This window comes from Euwallacea fornicatus, chromosome 14 (assembly GCF_040115645.1).
Source record: "Euwallacea fornicatus isolate EFF26 chromosome 14, ASM4011564v1, whole genome shotgun sequence".
Taxonomy (NCBI): domain Eukaryota; kingdom Metazoa; phylum Arthropoda; class Insecta; order Coleoptera; family Curculionidae; genus Euwallacea; species Euwallacea fornicatus.
This window is the reverse complement of record NC_089554.1, coordinates 397,816-417,300: the sequence shown is the minus strand read 5'-3', so window position 1 is coordinate 417,300 and position 19,485 is coordinate 397,816. Positions and strand designations below refer to the sequence as shown.

At 36.7% G+C, this 19,485-nt stretch overlaps 1 protein-coding gene across 1 annotated transcript in view; it reads left to right on the top strand.

Annotated features, from left to right (window-relative positions):
- LOC136343309 (protein Skeletor, isoforms B/C) overlaps nt 1–19,485 on the top strand; it is a 55,749-nt gene that overhangs the window by 20,169 nt on the left and 16,095 nt on the right. The window contains exons 2-3 of the mRNA XM_066289966.1: nt 1,970–2,198; nt 10,313–10,424. Of these exons, the coding sequence (XP_066146063.1) occupies nt 1,970–2,198; nt 10,313–10,424 (341 nt within the window). The remainder of the gene's footprint in view (nt 1–1,969; nt 2,199–10,312; nt 10,425–19,485) is intronic.

Sequence of the window (19,485 nt, the reverse complement as noted above, 5' to 3'; positions counted from 1 at the left end):
ATGTTAAATATTCAGACACTTAGCCACGGATGCAGATTTTCCTGAAACAATTAATAATTTGATTCATTTTAAGATAAATATGACATTATTTTATACCAAAATGAAGAAAATTGAACAATTTTTCATTCTACGTTTTAAAAAACTCACCAATCCATTGAAAAAAAAAAGTTTAAAAGATGAAAATTTAAGTTGGTAATATGAACTCCCTGTATGTGTTTTTGGCTAAACGGGTAACTACTCCTGCTAAGGTACTCTTACATGAGAATCTATCGGGAAATTATCAGAATCTATCTTAAGCGAACTGCGATATTAGCTTTTTCATGAGACAATGTAAATGTCTAAATGTCACTGCATCCTAGTGTAAAAAAATTTATTAACTCACAAGGCTGTAGAGAAGATTCTATCAAGTGAAAAAAATTCAGGTGGTATTATTTAAAAAAAATATACTTTATAACGCCCAGCTTTTTTGCGATACTCTGTAGGGTTGCCACTAATTTTAAAATTAACCTTCATTGGCCGCATATACAAATAAACTCAGAAGTCCGAGGACTGTTAGTGGACACCCTGTATTATATTTGAGACGTAGAAGGCCTAACAAAAATCCTTACTTAGGAACAAATGAAGTTGTTCACTAACTGGCAGATACAAAATGGCAACTTCACTAGAATTTTGCATTAGGGAGGAAAAGTGTTCTATTATTTCTTTTTTGAGAAGTGAAGGGGTTAAAACCATTGATATTTACCGTACGATGAAGTTACAGTATAGAAATTGATATATGTTGCTATAGCAAGTGAATGAATGGAGCAACAAATTCCAAAACAGGCTGACTTCCGTAATTGATCCTTCCCGACTTGGTCAAGCTAATCGTGTTGTCGTGCCTGAGTCGATTTGAGCAATTGAAATGTTAGTGAAAGCAAATTATCATATTATTCTTAACGAAATCGCTGAAATTTTAAATATGAGCCATGGTTCTGTACCGCACATTATGTATGACACTCTCAGGTTCTATTAAATATCAGCAAGCTGAGTACCAAAGCAATTGACCCCAGAATTGAAACAACGATTTGAAACTTGTGAGGAACCCTTGCGGTGGTATCAAACAGAAGGAGATGTCTTTCTAACAAGAATTGTCACCGAAGATGTGTCCTGGGTGTACTTTCGTCAAGTTGAAATCAAATGCGCAAGCAAAGAATGGTGCCGTGCTTCATCACCAAAACCAAAACAAGTTCGCACCTAGCTCTCGAAATGAAAGTTTATGTTGATCCTATTTTGTGATGCCAATGGGGTAATTTTAGAAAACTACATGTCTACTACATTCTCAGAGCTTCTGAAGAACCGTCTCAAGCGTGCTATCAGAACCAACAGAAGAGGATCTCTGAGTAATGGCGTCCTTTTACAAAATAATAATGTGTGATCACATACTGCTCACACAACGTAGCAGTCCTCCAAGATTTGAAGTTTGAATATCTACCATATCTTCTATATTCGCCTGACTTCGTTCCTAATGATCATCATGTATTTGGTCGCCTTAAAGAAGCTTTAGGTGAAAAGAAATTTAAAACTAACGATAAAGTGATTCAGACGGTGAATGAGGAGCTGCGCACACTATCAAAAGATTCGTTCCTTTGGGTATTTAAGCACTTCCAAAAATGATGAAGAAACGTAATGAGGACTATATTGAAAAATGACAGATTCGTTTTTAACATTATTTTAATAAATTAAGTTTGATTTCGTTTTTAAGTTTTCTATTTGACTCTCTCTACTGATAAGCGCGAATCTCCGTCCGGAAACGGATACTGATTCTACATTTTCAAGTTCTGATGCGTTAAAACTAAGCATTTCCAACTTGACGGACTAACTGAGTGACAATCTAGAAATTTCTCAGTTCTACTCATGCACGATATCTTTTGATCCATTACTGAGACTGAATCTCATATTTTCTAATATTGTATTAATTTTTTTGTTCCAGTTGTCTCGAAACGACATTCGGAGCCGCATTTCGGAACGAAAATAGGGCCCTTCCAAGTATATGCTCGTGGGATCAAGGGCACGGTGTATGCAGTCGACGAAACAACAATCTTCATAAAAGGTTTCTCCTACGACGGGACTGGTCCCGATGCTTTTTTCTGGATCGGAAATTCCCCCAGGCCCAGTCCCGAGGGAATTATCATACCGTATCCTGAGGACTACTATGAGAGGTAAAACAGTTGAAATTTACTTGTAATTTACGCTAGAAAACTGCCATTACACCATCATTTTGGCTGAGTTAAAATTACAAACGCCATGAATAAAAGTTTTGGTTACTGCAGAAAAACTACTTTTCCCACTTCTTTTATCTGACCGACTAAGTTGCAGGATTATTTAGGGTGAGTTTTGAGAAACTATACATACCTCTACTACCATGGAAGAACATTGCTAAAAAGAATATCTACTGAGTATTAAAAAGTTTCTTGCATTTTTTATTGTTATTATACAGGGAGTTTTACACATTTTGTCGAAAAATGGCTATGTCTATAACTATTTATTACTAATTTGATTTTTTTCATTTTCTATAAAATAGTACACTGTTCGGTATGAATTAAATAACGTATTCAGAATTTAAGAAATCGGGGATCGTCTGCAAAAAATTTAGTAGGTTTTTTCCACACTGAAAAAATAACCCTGTATGCGAATTTTCGAAAAATTGCTATGGAAATTTGCGAAAGTTTAGATGAACTAACAGTTATATCCAGTAAACAAATTTGTCAGACTCTTCATGAAACATTCATTTTCATAAAAAACGAAGTTTTGAAAGATGCTTCAGTTTTGGATATTCCTACCATCCTAATCTTGAATACACTGTATTTCAAAATTGGATATTCAAATTAATAACAAAACGAGGGCCACGCAATATTTAATGGAATCATAATGGAAAAAATTAATTACGATATACAAAACATTTTAAAATGAAAATAACGAGAGAAAAGAAAAGGAAGACTTATTTTTACTATCTTTAGGAAGTGATTCAAAAATTTATACAAGAAACGAAAAATTTGCTATTCAAGGAGTCCCATTTAACGATGTGATTAACGATTGCTCAAAAGCGGTATGTTGTATGAAAAAGGTTTCAAATAAAAGTTGTCCGGTCAAGAGAGGGATATGTCATGAAGATAGTGAGTTTTCAGCAAAATGTCATTTTAAGTTTTTTTCAAGGGCACCTTTTTTCCTAAATGGCAACATCGTATTTTTTACAGATCCTCAAAAAAATTAATATCTTATTTAAACATTTATTTTATTAGAATTTTTGCTGCAGAGTTATCTTTGATACTTGTCCAATATTTGAGATAGTCGAAATTATTGTCTTTTTGTTTCTAGAAATGTTTTGCAATGCATATTCTGCTTAAAACTTATAACAATACTTTTATATAATCAAAAAAAATTATTTCTATTAAAAAAAGTATATTTTTTATCTTTGGCAAATTAATTTATAATCCTGATTTGAGAAATTTAAGGAAGTAAATGTTCAAAAGAATGTCCTTCGTGATCCAAACACGTCACAACTCTTATTTGACAAAAAATATTTTCACTGTGCAACATCTCCCCGTTTATCAGTTGACACGGATTTTCAATTCTCCTTTTTATGTCTTCTACAGTTGTTGGTAGTTCTGCATAAACTTTGTTATTTAACAAAAAACGATAAAAAAATCTAGTGAGCTCAAATCAGACGACCTAGCAGGCCAGTTCACTGAACCGTGCCAATCAATCTATCTATCTAGATACATTTCATCCAGAATTTCACGAGACATTCTAGAAAAATTGGCTGGACAGCCGTCATGCTGATACCACATCACTCGTCTAATCGCAAGTGGAACGTTTTCTAACAATTCCGGAATATTATTACGCAGGAAATTGCAGTACATTTCTCTATTCAAGTTTTTCAATGAAGAAAAATTCAATTAAGTATTCCTCAATAATACCGCACCATACATTCACTGACCATAGTTTTTGATGTTCAACTTTTCTAAGCCAGTGTAGATTTACAGCATTCCAAAAATGCAGATTATAACGATTTACTGCATCATGGTTCGTTAATGTGGATTCGTTGGAAAAAAAAACGTTAGAGAAAAAATTTGTATTTTAATTGAATTGTTGCCTTGCCCAATTACAAGAATTGACTCGGTTTTTAAATTCAGTTCCATGGAATTCCTGATGTAAAAAAATATGGTAAGGATGGCATTTATTCACATTAAAAAAATTTTTTAGACATTTGTCTTTGATATTCCTGAGGTAGTAGCAATTTGACGATAACTTATATGGGGATCGAAGGCAACAGGCTAAAAGAACTATTATTTGATTGCCTTCATGAATTTCATTTCGCGAGCGATTGCGTTTATTTTGTTTTCAACGTCTTCACTTCTTTGAAATTTTTAATGACACTGTTGAAAGTCGTCCAACATTGGAACTTTTTTCATCCGGAAATCTTCCAGCATAGAGTTCCACTGTCCGACTAACATTTCTTCCCGCCTCTCCATAAATAAAAACCATTTCTAATTTTTCGTCTAAAGTGTAGCGATCCATTTAAATTATTGAATTTTGAAATGAAAAAAAAAACTTTTAAATAATTTCACACAAAACAATTAGGTTTATTGTCAAAAAAATAATATCGATTTCTTGTAAACCTTGTTAAAAGATAAATTTTTACATGAGAATTTTTTTTTTTTAATAGAAATACCTTTTTTTTATTGGACGGAAAGATTGTTATAAGTTTTAAAAACAATGCGCATTGCAAAACATTTCTAGAAAAAAATGCAATAATTTAGACTATTTCAAAAATTTGGCAAAAATCAAGAATAACTCCGGAGCGAAACATCTAGTAAAAATATTGTTCAAATAAAAGATATTCATTTTTTTAAGGTCTACAATGTCTATTTAAAAAAAAGTTGTCGTTTAAATGATATTAAAATGACGTTTTGGATAAAAGTCACTATCTTCAGGACATATCCTCCTCTTTAGCGGACAAATTTTATTTCGAATTTTTTTTCATACAACGTACTGTTTTTGAGTAATCTTCAATCACAGTTTTAAATGAGAAACTGTATACAGGGTGAGTCGGGAGGATCGTGCCAAACTTCAGGAGCGTGTTGTACATGAAAAATAAATGTAAAAAGACTCAAATGTTGTTATCCGATTTTCGTTTGTTTACAAGTTATAGCGTAAATAAAATTTTTTAACTAAGATTCTATTTACCACAAACGTACCTTTCCTGGACGTTGGATTGGTCGTGGTGGCCCTATTAGTTGGCCTCCAAGGTCTCCAGACCTCACACCACTAGACTATTGTTTGTGGGGTTGGTTTAAAATTGAAGTGTACAGAGTAAAAGTGGACACTCAAGATGCACTAATTCAACGCATTAGAAATGCTGCAGCTGCTATTAAAGAAAGACATGAAACAATCAGGAGCGCAACGAATGCTCTTCATAGACGAAGCCGAAAATGTTTAGAAGTTAATGGCAATATTTTTGAACATTTACTATGATATCCAAACGTTAATTTATGGAATTTCTTATGAAATTTATAAATTTTTTTAATTTTATGTTTTAATTTTATTTACGCTATAACTTGTAAACAAACGAAAATCGGATAACAACATTTGAGTTTTTTTACATTTATTTTTCATGTACAACACGCTCCTGAAGTTTGGCACGATCCTCCCGACTCACTCTGTATATAAGGTTTTTCAATAAGAGTGGGTTCGATTTTGCAATGAAATAAAATGAGCAGTATGTGAGATATCAACGAAATTCTTTTTTATATGAGAGGTCCATATGTGCCATTATGTGGAAAATATAACATCATTCACATGCCCGCCGTGGCTTTTCACGGTGGCACTGATCCAAGTGGTTCAATTTTCAATGACTCTGCCATATGGATCTGACTGAATTTGAGCGATGACTTGGGTTATGTTGACTTTAAGGGCATTGGTCGATTACGGTTTATTGACGTAAACCTGCGATTTTAGAAACTCCCACAAGACAAAGTCTAGTGGAGTCAAATCGCACGATCTTGGTAGCCAATTCACGTTACCTCTGCGAGAGAGAACCATACCTTCAAATCGTTCATGTAAAAAGTCCATCGTAGCGTCCGCCGTGTGGGACGTAGCACATATCGTCCACGTCCATATTGTTCAATTCGGATCAAAAGAAATTACCTAATAACCTTCTGTATCCCTCGCTGTTGATGGTGATCGCGTCATTAACGTCGTTTTCGAAAAAGAACGGGTCAATGACGCCGTCGGCTCAAAATCCGCACCAAGCAGTAACTTTCTGTGAATGCATTGATACCTGGTGAATCTCGTGTGAGTTGGCGTTATCCCATATGCGGCAATTATGCTTGTTCACATAGCCATTCATTCAAAAAAATGGCTCGTCGATTAAAAATTATTTTTCGACAAAAATTGGGGTTCTCTTCCAAACGTTTCAAAGCCCAATCGGTTATCAAATGGCGTTGTCTATGGTCCGTAACTCTGAGCTCCTGGGTGAGTTAGATCTTATGAGTGCAAGCCCAAGTCCAGTTCCAGTTCTTGTGCATGACGAAGAATCGATTGCCACCGGTCTTCCTCCACACTTTCACGGTCAGCGGCGATTTTCTCGGCCGATCTGGCATTCCTTTGACTTACGGCTGTTGGCTGGTTGTTTACCGCATGGGTCGTCTCGATTTGGCCACCAAATGTTGGAGAATCGACTTGGCAGGGCAACTGTGATTATTGTAAAATGAGCTCAACACGTGTAACGTTTGCACTAATGAACACTCAATTTGATATCATATCATTATCATTTGGTATCAATGACTGAATAATAAACAACAGGTTAGACAGATGCCGCCAAAACAGCATGGTCGCCATAAGCTGCCAACATCAATCCGCCCCAATTGAAATACTCTTTACTATTACCAATTATTACTTTAAAATATTTTCAAAATGGAAACCATTGGATTTTATGCATTTAACTTGCAGGATGGACAATTATGTGATTGACTTTCTAATTACCGTAGGACAATTGTTTTAATGTCATTAGTACAGTAAATAATTATATTAAATAATTCTTGTCATGTGCCTACATTTTCTGCATAAACTAGATCTTTTAAATGACCCCAGAAAATAATCAATAGGGTTAAAATCCGGTGACCGCGGTGGCCATGGTATGGGACCTCCCTGTCCCATCTTTTTGTTTTCGTAATAATCGAATCGAAGTTAGATACTTTCTCTGAACCTTGAACTCTTCCAATCGTCCTTATTCCTGAGAAGGCCCCCAAGGGTCTGTGATTCAGCCTCATTTGCATTTAAATGAACACGATGAACTACTTGCAATGTGGACTTCAATTTCACCGTATCAGATTCTCCCAACTGGGACGCAGACGACGACCCTTGATGCCGCTGTTTATTCGTGATATGTAGATTTTATTAACCGTCGGATTAAACACGGGTAATGATCCCGGTATCTGATTTCTGTTAATTGAAACGTCATGAATTGCATAGGACTAAATAGCCATTATTATTTGGGTTTTAATTATTAGGTTTATGGTGCAGCGAATTTAATGATTTAGTGAAATGTACGCGTATTCATACATTATCCGATGGTTGCCGAGATATCGTATTATTTGAAAATACAGACACATTTGGGCAACTAAAAGGAAAAGTAGGAATTCAAAATCCCGACAATTGTAAACGTTTACGGGGATCGATTTTTATAAGCCCTCCAATCCCTTGAAGCGCCATCAGGATTGTTTCGTTTTCTTCAGCAACGCTTTTTCTTGTCCTTTTAAACCACCTTAAGCCTTGAGCTTATTTTTATTTATTGGTATTAAAGCAGTTCCTACAGTGGAGTGTTTAGGGGTAAACGGATCTTGATACCAAGCAAATAGCAATAGTCAATTTGCAGTACTTCATTAGGATATTGCAATGTTTTGTGATCCAGCGATTTTAGAAAATGTTTATTTTCTTTTGGGCCTCTATATTTGAACAATATCGATAAGTCAAATTAATTTTGTTTAAATATTATTAAGTTTGATCATATTTTAAAACTTGAATTAGGACTAAATAAGTGACGTATTGGACGTAAATGACAATGCCAGTTGACACCTTTAACAGATAAAATGAAATTGAACGGTGAATTACCGGATAAGCAGTTTCTCAAATTAATGTATTTTTTATGTAATTTTTTTTTGTAGCTCTTGAAACTTGAAAATTGTGTTCTGTCCTGTATTCAGAGGACTCCTGAAAAATTTGAGGAACAGTCGTAGTACTAGGTAGACTACTTTCTCAAAGGCAGAAAACTGGAAAAAAATCATTGAGTACTACAATGAAGCACGGTTTTCCACCAGTTTTCGATTCTCCAATCTAAGTTCATAATGAATAGACTTTCGTTGCTTCCGCGCTCCTTTGGACGCATCCTCAAGGCCTCATCCTAATATATTTCCAAATACTTCACATCTTTTTGAGTGGCAGTAGTCCCATGTAAGATAGTAAGTTTCGGTTTGGGAGCCAGCAATGACCTGAACAACTTAATCTTCCTGTCCTGAATAGGAATTTTCGAAAATCGGGTCGTGTGAGAAATGTAAAAAAAGCTAAAAGAAAAATTTTAATTATACAATTTCATAAAAAATTTAAAAGATTGATATTGATTGATATATTGCAGTATGGGTTAGTTTTCATTTGGTCACTTATCCCGACTCTCCTCTTTAGCCGAAAACAGAAAAAAACTGGAGTGGAAAAAACCCTCTTCATTTTGGCTAAGAGACACGTAAACGGCAAAAGGAAAGAGGGTAGATGTCATTAAAGCAGATTAAATTCTCAGTGTAATAAATGATATTGAAAGTTTGAAACATCCCATACAATCATCCTGCAACTGATGACTTGGCAACTTGGGAATATCAGGGACTAACAAAGGGGGGTCTTTTCGGGGCCTACTAAAACAAATAGGCCTGAACCCCGTGAAAAATATACGGGGTTTTCCGATTGACTTGTCACGGATAAAGACACTGAGAGTTGGGTTGATTAATGGTAGCCGGTCAATTAAGAGTTGATTTTCCGAATTTAAACTTAGCTAAGGAATCTATTTAGGTCAGGTGAAACATAAGGCATTATAAAAAGGTCACATACAGAGTGTTGCAGAACCTAAAATTAAGGTAAACTTATCTTTGATTTTTGTCACTGAATTTAAAGTATTGGTTAGACGAAATTCCGTTTCCAATTCACTGAGTATATTGACGTTGCCCAACAGCTAATTAAATTGTTAAATTTGAAAAATAAGTTTTGCCTCACTAATAGATTGGTCAAGTTACCGCATATCCCAGAAACTAAAAATTATATTACAGGCTTGTGATTTATAATTAAAATTAGACACTCTCTTGGAAGCTGTGCTATAATGGTCTTCCTTAAAAACAAAAGCTTTTCAACATGAAATTTCTTTATTTTTCAACTGCTGCTTAACAGGTTGTATTCTAGTGCAACTTTCTTTTCAGCTTTCCTTTCCTCAAATTTCAATTTAAAAAATGATAATTTTAAGAGAACACTCCCATAACCGAGAAAATTGGTATTAAAGTAACTCCACGTCTTCAAAGAGCTATTACAATCTGATATGGGTAGATTAAAAAGCTTATGGATTTGATTAGTATGCGTTATTTTTTTAAAGCAATTTCTGCATTGATTGGGTTAGATATGGATCCTTATCTGTTGACAATGTGTAGTATTGTACTCGCATCTAATGAACATCGCTCCTGATGAAAACTTCTGCATCGAGTATGATAACTTTTATTATATGATCGTCTAATAATATACTATTTAGTACCAGTAACAATCCCGTGTTAAAGAGAATTATTTCAGAGAACACCCCTCAAAGTTTGCCTGATTAAATATCTGGTAGGACGCAAGGGGTGTTGCCACCCTTTCACGAAGCATTCTCTCGATGGGTGGCGAATACTTAAATCATCAAACGGATACGGATATTACCATTAGGATAATTGGGGGCTGTCCCCTCTTGAATAGTTGTGGCGAAATACGTCGGCTGCATCATTCAAAGTCTTGTCCTGGTTAATTATGTGGCGGACATCAGCTGTGTTCTATTGCATATTGCAGGATCCTGCGTTGGAGTATCAGAGATTATATCGATCAGTATATTATATTAGGGAAATCTCAACGGGTATTATGGGAAATTTAGATTCGTATATCCAGTACAAATCCCTGGGGCTCAATAAAACAGGAAATAAAACCAACTCCGTTTTAGTTTAGCGGCGATTTTACGGATGGAATTCATTGGTAATTGATGGCTTTGTTTCAGAGATCCGCCAATTTTAAAGGCTCACAACAACACGAATATTATCCTCAGGCTACCGATGGGAAAACGAATTAGAGATATTCGATGGTTATCTGTTTGGTGTAGAAGATTTACCGTAAGTATTTCTTCTGTGAATGTCAATGGAAAGAAGAGCAAAACTTTTTTTTATTGTTTCGTTATCGACAATAAATCAAGAATTGGTACATTTTCCCTAAAGTATACTGTGCAAGAAACTATTGATTGAAAGCAGTCAGTTTCTTGGATTCCATGAATGTTTTTTTGTAAAGTTGCCATCAGCACTTTAATGAATGGGCCCTTAATGTTCATAAGAATTGCAGACGTTTTGAATCGTCAAATTGTCTCTGTTATCTCCAATACTTACAAGATTATCCATATATCATATATCCATATATACAGGGTGTTTCAGAATTATGGTGACAAATCGATAGAGGTAACAGATTATCAAAAAATAAATATAGTTTATTTAATAAATGACCCGTCATTTCTAAGATACAGGGTATTAAAATTCTACTTTTTTTTCTTTTTTTTTAGTTTATTTTAAAACTACTGGGACTATTGAAATGAAAATTGGTGTATCTTTGTTTCGTAATCCGATAAATTTGATGGGGATAATGAAATTTTTTTTACATAATAGAGGGCGGTAGTTATACGTGTATCATTACATATTTTCATCCAAAACTTTTTTTAATTTAGATTTATTTTCAAAAGAGTTCAAGAATATTAAAGAACTGCCAATTCTGCATAAAAAAGTTACTCTAAGTGAAATACTCTAAAGTGAACGGTTGTCCAGAAAAATGATAATTATTGTCATATAGAATTTAAACGCTTTTTTAAAAAAATTCTGAGGTTTTTCTATCATTGCTTTTAATACTATCTAATTACAAAGAAATAAACATTAATATTACAATAAATGTTCAAAGTGATGACCGCGTTGGTCAACACATAAATTGTACCGTCGTAACAAATTTTGTTGTACCCTTTGGAAAATTCCTGGGGTATTCCGAAACACATCAAAAGCATTGAAAATGCTTTCACTTCATTTTTCAACATTTATTACTGGTTTCGTGTACACTAAACCGTACACATGACCCCAAAGAAAACAATCCAGGGGAGTTAAATCAGGGGCACGAGGAGGCCATGCCACTGGATCAAATCTACCTATTCAGCGTCTTCCATAAACCTCATTAAGATGATCTCTTACTGCTCTGGAAGAATGAACTGGAGCACCATCATGCTGATACTACATTTTACTACGTACTACTAGAGGCATATCCTCCAAAAGCTCTGGTCAATTATCACATCAAATTTGCTAATATCTGTTTGAATTTAAATGATGTGGTAGTACAATAGGATCTAGTAAATGGTTACTTGTTATTCCAGCCCAAATATTGACTGAAAAGCGGCGCTGGTGGTTTTCAGTGTGCGTCAAATGATGATTTTCTTCGTTCCAAACGTGACTATTGTGGAAGTTGAAATATCCGTCTCTAGTAAATTGCGCTTCATCACTAAATAGTATCAATTTGGCAAAATTCTGATTTCTTGCAATGCGCCAAAAGTACCAATGACAAAAACTAATTACGCCTCGGGCAATCATCAGGGATCAGTGCATTCACTCTTTGTGGATGATATGGATGTTGTTGGTTCAAAGTTCTCTAAACTGTCGAATTTGAAACTTCCAATTCATTAACAATTGCCCAATTACTCGTGGATGGTTGATTTTCAATTCTTTGGAGAATGTCCCGTTCTACTTGTTCAGAACGAACTCTTCTTGGTGCATCAACATCATGCCTATTAAGCAACAATATACCACTTTCAAGCAAGCGTCTAACAATTGCTGGAAATTTTGCTCTACTAGGATGTTGTCGAATAGGAAATCTTTCTTGATAAATTCTTTCGGCTTCTCTTGCGTTATATTGAGTTTAAAGTCGATATGACAATAATTGTCATTTTTCTGAACAACCAGTCACTTTAGAGTATTTTACTAAGAGTAACATTTTTATGCACAATTGGCAGTTCTTTAATATTTTTGAACTCTTTTACCGATAAATCTAAATTTTAAAAAGTTTTGGAAGAAAATATGTAATGATACATGTATAACTAGCGTCCTCTATTATGTATAAAATTGTAATTATGCCCATCAAGTTTATCGGATTACGAAAACAATTTTCATTCCAATAGTCCCAGTAATTTTAAAATAAACTAAAAAAAAGGAGAATTTTAATACCCTGTATCTTAGAAATGACGGGGCATAAGACAATCTTTTATTAAGTAAACTATATTTATTTTTCGATAATCTATTACCTCTATCGATTTGTCATCATAATTCTAAAACACCCGTATATATATATGTCAGAAAATTGTTTTTAAGGGTAATGAAGGAGGGTGAAATAAAGCACAAGTCTTGGCAGTACTTCTTTACTTCTCTGAGATCGGGGGTCGAATGCCCCCCCACACATAATGTATCCGAGTCACCCTGGGTGCACCTGTTCTTTTTCACCAGAACCGGCACCCAGGCCTCCACATTCTTCCCACGCTCGCATCCCTGAATCACTCCCTTCACACTTCCATATATTTTTGGCGAGATTATAAACAGGCCCTATTTATCTTTTATCACCGATAATCTATTTAACTATTACAGGCTAAGTCCATTTCTAAAATGTGATAAGACAGTACCAAGTGTTCGTAACATTGTCCTTATGCCTAAGGCCAGGTTATAGCACTATCTTTATGAGACAGCATGTATTTTCACACTCACATTAGGCGAATCGATAAACACCCTTGTATCACTTTCTTCATAAAAGCTCACACGGCCAATTCTGACCTAAAATTCGTTCTCGGATTTTACCCTTAGTAAGTCTACAATGTTAAAGTATTGTCACCCTGCCTTGCCGTTGGTGAAAGCTACTTTTACACCTTAACAACTATATTTTAGCAATTTACAAAGCGTTATTTTTTTTTTTTTTTTTTTTTTTTTTTTTTTTTTTTTTTTTTGCAATTGCAAAGAGCACGTCGTTTCAACGTTTAGATCCTTATGACCTAATCGCAAAGAGCACGTCTTTCAACAATTTTTGAGTATGTAATTGCAAAGAGCACGTCATTTCAACGTTTAGGTACTCGTGACCCAATCGCAAAGAGCACGTCTTTCAACAATTTTTGAGTATGTAATTGCAAAGAGCACGTCATTTCAACGTTTAGGTACTCGTGACCCAATCGCAAAGAGCACGTCTTTCAACAATTTTATTGTTATTATTTTTTTTTTTAAATATTTATTTTTTTTTTTTTTTTAGCAGTGTAACATGGAACCATTTAATTAACCTATGTTTCTATTAACTAATAAAGCTCACACGAGCATCCATTGTGCGGCACACCTAATAGCAATGGCATAACAAGGTTTACAGATTATTACTAGAGATATGAAATAGCAAGCGTATAAAGTACAGCAATATCGAGAATTATCAATGGACAGTTCAAACTTCGTTTTCTTGAAATTCGCCTGGCCATATTCGCATCATGTCCTTGGCAACAGTTCTTTTGCGGTTAGTGGCTAAATTTTTAATCTCTACCCGATCGTTAGGCAATATCTGCAAAATTTCGAATGGACCTTCATATTTCGGGTCTAATTTAGACAGGTGTGAGTTCCCGGATGGGTGAAAAACTATGTCACCTACTTCAAAAATTTTTGTCATGCGTCGCTTTTTGTCGAATCTTTCTTTTGACTCTAACCCGTACTGCAATGAGCGCTTATGAGCTGTTTTGCGGTCATCATCTAGATTTCTGTTGGTAATTATTACAGGCTTGATAATTTCCGTTAAATTTTGAATCTCTGGAGTATCTATGGTTTGCCCTGTAAGTAGATAAAGTGGGGAGAAGCCTGTTGTTTTTTGGATGGTCGTATTGAGAGTCAGCTGTAGCTTCGAAAGGACGCTCGTCCATCCTGACTTGTTACCATTTAAGTCCGCTCTGAGCAAGTCCAACACTGTCGAGACGTACCTTTCAATTTGGCCATTTCCACGTGGGGCACTTTTGGCAATAAGATGTTGTGTAATTTGTAATTCTGACAGTAGCTGTTTGACTTGTTGATCGGTGAAATTGGTTCCTCTATCACATATTAACTGTTTAGTGTTTCCAAATATAGTTAAATGAGTCTTTAGTTTCTCGCACGTCTCGGGGCCGGAAAGGGTTTTTAAGGGGATTAGAAACAGGTATTTTGTGAAGGCATCGATTATAAGAAGGACATGCTTATAACCGTCTGGTGATGTAGGGAACGGGCCGACACAGTCGCAGTGTACGGTGTGAAAAGGAATTGGGATTTTATTGATAGGGTGTAACAGTCCCTGTTTGGGTCCAGTATGTTTCTTGTTCGCAATGCATTTTAGGCATCGATCGCAGTATTTTTTAACAAATCTGGCCATCCGTGGAAACCAAAAATAGTGATTTATCTTAGAAAACGTCTTGTCAGGTCCTACATGAGATTGTTCATCGTGAAATATTTTTAGTAACCCTAGTCTGCTCCCCTTAGGGACAAATGCTCTATAGATTGGTGGATTTTGGCCAGGGTTTATTTTCCTAAACAAAATGTTGTTTTGACAAAAGTATTCGTGAGTCAGGTAACCGTCCAGTAGTTTTGATTTGATTTCGCGTGTTTCGGGGTCACGTTTTTGATTAATTTTGAGCCAGTTATCGGTGGTGAGAACGTTTACGGGGGCTGCGTAGATAGATTCCCCTGTAGATTGCGGAATGTTCCTACTGAAATAATCCACGTGAGGAATGTATTTGCCTTTTCGGTATTCAATGTCGAAATTAAAGGATTGTAGGTAAAGCCACCATCTTGCAACTCTTGGCGCCAAATCCCTTTTTTTTTGTGTCAATCTCAGCGAATTGCAGTCGGTGACAAGTTTAAAGTGAATCCCTAATAGGTAGACACGGAAATGCTTTGTGGCGTAATACACAGCTAGTGTTTCGAGTTCGTACGAGTGGTACTTGCATTCTTCCTTTGTGGCTCGTTTCGAGAAATACGACACAACTCTCAATTTGTTGTCGTGCTTTTGGAACAAAATCGCCCCATATCCTAAGGAGCTCGCGTCTGTGTGAAGCTCAGTGTCTAGCGCTGGGTTGAAAATTGCTAACAGGGGGTACTGGCTTAAAAATGCACAAACGTAACTTTTGGCGATTTTCTGGTCAAGTCCCCACTCGAATGGCACATCCTTTTTCGTTAGTTTTGTGATGCAAGCCGTACGTGCGGCGAACTCTGGAACATATTTTCGAAAGTAACTAGCTAAACCCATGAACTGTCGGGTCTGTTTTACATTTTTCGGGTCAGGCGCATCAAATAAAGCGATCAGTTTCCTTTTATCTGGTCTTATACCTTCTAGGGAAATCTCATGGCCAAGGTAAAGAATACGGTTCTCGAGAAACTTACATTTATCGATATTCAAGGTAAAACCTGCTACGGTAAGCGAGGCTAGTACCCTATCGAGTTTCTCGAGCCCCTCCCGTATGGTCTTAGATGGAATGATTATGTCGTCCAAATACACCAACGCCTCTGCGTCCTTCAGTTTCCCTAGTGCTCTACAGATTGCTCGTTGAAACACCGCAGGAGAGTTCGATAGGCCAAAGGGTACACGCAAGTACTCAAAATGCCCGTCCGGCGTCACAAATGCCGTCTTTTCGATTGAACTTTCGGCTACGGGTATCTGATGGAATCCCGCCGCCATATCCAAGGTCGTGAAGTAGCTGTGTCCCCCTAGTTGGTCAATTTGGTCATCTATGCGTGGTAATGGGAAGCGATCTTTGATGGTGATTTCATTGAGCGCGCGGTAATCTACGCATAAACGATGACTACCATCCTTCTTGTGAACTAAAATGACCGGGCTAGCGTATGGTGATGAACTTTCGCGTATGATTTTATTTTGCAATAGGTCTTTGATGATTTCCTTGACTTTCTCTCGTTCACTCAATGACATCCGATACGGATTATAGTGTATTATCTTATCACTTTTCAGCTTTATTTCCATTTCGCCGGTTGATATTGGCCCTACGGAGTTGCCGGTAGCAATAAAATCACTATACTTCGTCAATACCCTTAACAATTCGTCGTATTCGCTCTCTCGAACGCTCGTCTTAATTTGTTCGGAGCAAATCCTTGCGTTGTGAATTAACTTAGGCTCGTTTTCACCTTCATCATCATCTAGGTAGATTCTGGTTCCGCGCGAATCGGTGTAAATTTTGATACCCCTATATTTGAGTAAATCCCTGCCTAATATCGCGTCTGGTTTCATAACTGAGTCTTCGACGACATAAAAATTGATGTCGAACGCAGTACCATCTCTTTCAAGTAACAGGGTTGCTTTTTGGCGGGTTGGCACCAAATTGCCACCTATACCCCTTAACATTATAAAGGTTGGTTCAAAACGGCAATGTAGCCTACTGGCAACTTTTTCAGAGATGAGGCTGCATTCGGCACCAGTATCGATCAAACAGCTTACAGGCAAGCCCTGTATCTTAAACCTGACGCAGAAATCGCTATCTAAGTCGACACAGAAATAGTTTACTTTTGAAAATTTCGACAAGTAGCCCTCTTTTTTATTTTTAAGGAAACATTTTTCGGGGGCATGTCCAATTTTTTTGCAGATATCGCAAGGTTTTCTAATTTCCGTTGATTTTGAACCACTCGCAACAGCGGTATCGCTCAATTTAGGCGATTTCCAACAATTTCGGCTCATATGCCCAGGCTTATTACAGGTATAACAAATAATTTTTTCGTCGTCCTGCCTAGACAGGTGTGGACGGGAACGTTTTAAAGGTCTTTCCTGAGGTTGATGACCTCGTTTATCAATTTGATAGTTGCTAAGTACACTAAGTAATGTTGCAATAGAATCAATATTGCTATTAAAGGCCGTTGTTCTAACATGGGTGTCGGTTATGTCACCAATAACCAGCTCAATTATTTGGCCAACACTTAACTCAAAATTCAACCCCTTTAATAGCGATATCTTTTTTCGTGCGTACTCACAGTAACCCGTTGCTTGTTCGCTGGTGTACAAACTTGCCCTACGCAGCCGCTCGCTCAGGTTTTTTCGCCTAGGGTAAAGCTGGCAAATTTCTGCTCGGAAGCTGGCCCAATCCTTCCTTGTTGGGTGCCAATTGTCGTACCATTCCTTAGCGTCGCCCACCAAGGCGTTTGCAGCTCGGCAAAGTTGTTCAAAGTCCGTCCAATTAAAGGTGGTCGCCAAGGTCTGGACATCGTCACACCACCCGCTCGCTCCCGCGTCGCTCTTTGAAGGGTCGAAGGTTGGAACGTCCATTTGAGCAGCAGGTGCCTGCAGCACAGGTGTGGCTTGTTGAGGTCGTTGTTGTATCTCACGAAGAACAGCCGTCAAGACACTGGTCAGTTCTTCCATTTTCGCAACACTTTTCCGCGCACACACAAAAAGGAGAAAAAGCAAAAGCCCACTTCTCACTCAATTAATTGTTTACGCGTTGTGGTACTTTTAGCCGGTCGATCCCACTTCTGATGTCAGAAAATTGTTTTTAAGGGTAATGAAGGAGGGTGAAATAAAGCACAAGTCTTGGCAGTACTTCTTTACTTCTCTGAGATCGGGGGTCGAATGCCCCCCCACACATAATGTATCCGAGTCACCCTGGGTGCACCTGTTCTTTTTCACCAGAACCGGCACCCAGGCCTCCACATTCTTCCCACGCTCGCATCCCTGAATCACTCCCTTCACACTTCCATATATTTTTGGCGAGATTATAAACAGGCCCTATTTATCTTTTATCACCGATAATCTATTTAACTATTACAGGCTAAGTCCATTTCTAAAATGTGATAAGACAGTACCAAGTGTTCGTAACATTGTCCTTATGCCTAAGGCCAGGTTATAGCACTATCTTTATGAGACAGCATGTATTTTCACACTCACATTAGGCGAATCGATAAACACCCTTGTATCACTTTCTTCATAAAAGCTCACATATATATATATATATACAGTGGTGGCCATAAGTATGAAATATTTTTTATATCATGGTATGGAGCCTGACATCGACGCTGCACTGAATCAATTAGATTCTGGCACGTTCAGGAAGAAATGTTTTTCCATTCTTCTTGTATGATCCTCCACAATTTTTCAGTATTTGACACGTGTCTTTGTCTAATTTTTCGTTTCAAATGGTCCCACAGATGTTCGATGGGATTTAAATCAGGAGATTGTGAAGGCCATTCTATAACATTTATCTGCTTTTCAATAAACCAAATTTTAATCAACCGCGGAGAATGTTTAGGATCTTTATCCTGTTGGAACCGCCATACCAGTGGCATTTCTTCCTCGGCAAATGAAAACATATGCTATTTTAGGATATTTTTGTATAAAAACCGATCCATTATTCCAGCAATTTTGACTAATAGGCCAACTCTAGATCTCGAAAAAGATCCCCACACCATTAAACTCTGATCGCCATGTTTAACAGTGGGCTTTTAGTACTTGGGATCAAATCTCTTCCCTATTGTTCGCCGAACATAAGTTTTTCCATCCGAATAAAACAGTTTCATTTTGGTTTCGTCACTGAAAAGGACGATATTCCATTTTTCGGGTGTCCAAAACAGATGTGAGCGTGCAAACTTAGTTCTGGCCTTCCGGTTTTTTTTTGGAAATTAATGGTTTCTTCACTGCCAATCGTCCAAACAATCCAGTATCACATAGACAACGCCTCACAGTACGATCACTAATTTCAATACCACTATTAGTTGTAATTTCTTCCTTCATTAAGCGCGATGATTTTTCGGGATCTTTGGAGGATATAATTTTAATACGTTGGTCTATATGGGCTGTTGTTTTTCTGGGACGTCCTGTTTTCGGATGGTTTTTTACGGTGTTCAATACCCTAAACTTCCTCAACATTTTCGATACACACCCCTGGCTCACATTAAATGTCTTTGCGATGTCCTTCTGGTTGGCTCCGTTATTTGACATCTCCACTATTCGTGATCGAAGATCTTCCGAAAGATATATTTTTTTAACCATTTCGGCTTCAAATTTTATCGAACTGTAACACTCAATACTGAATACTAAATGCAAAATAAATTTAAATCTATGATATTCCATACTTTTGTCCATCTAAAAAAATTGTTTATCGGTGAAATTTTTGATATCAAC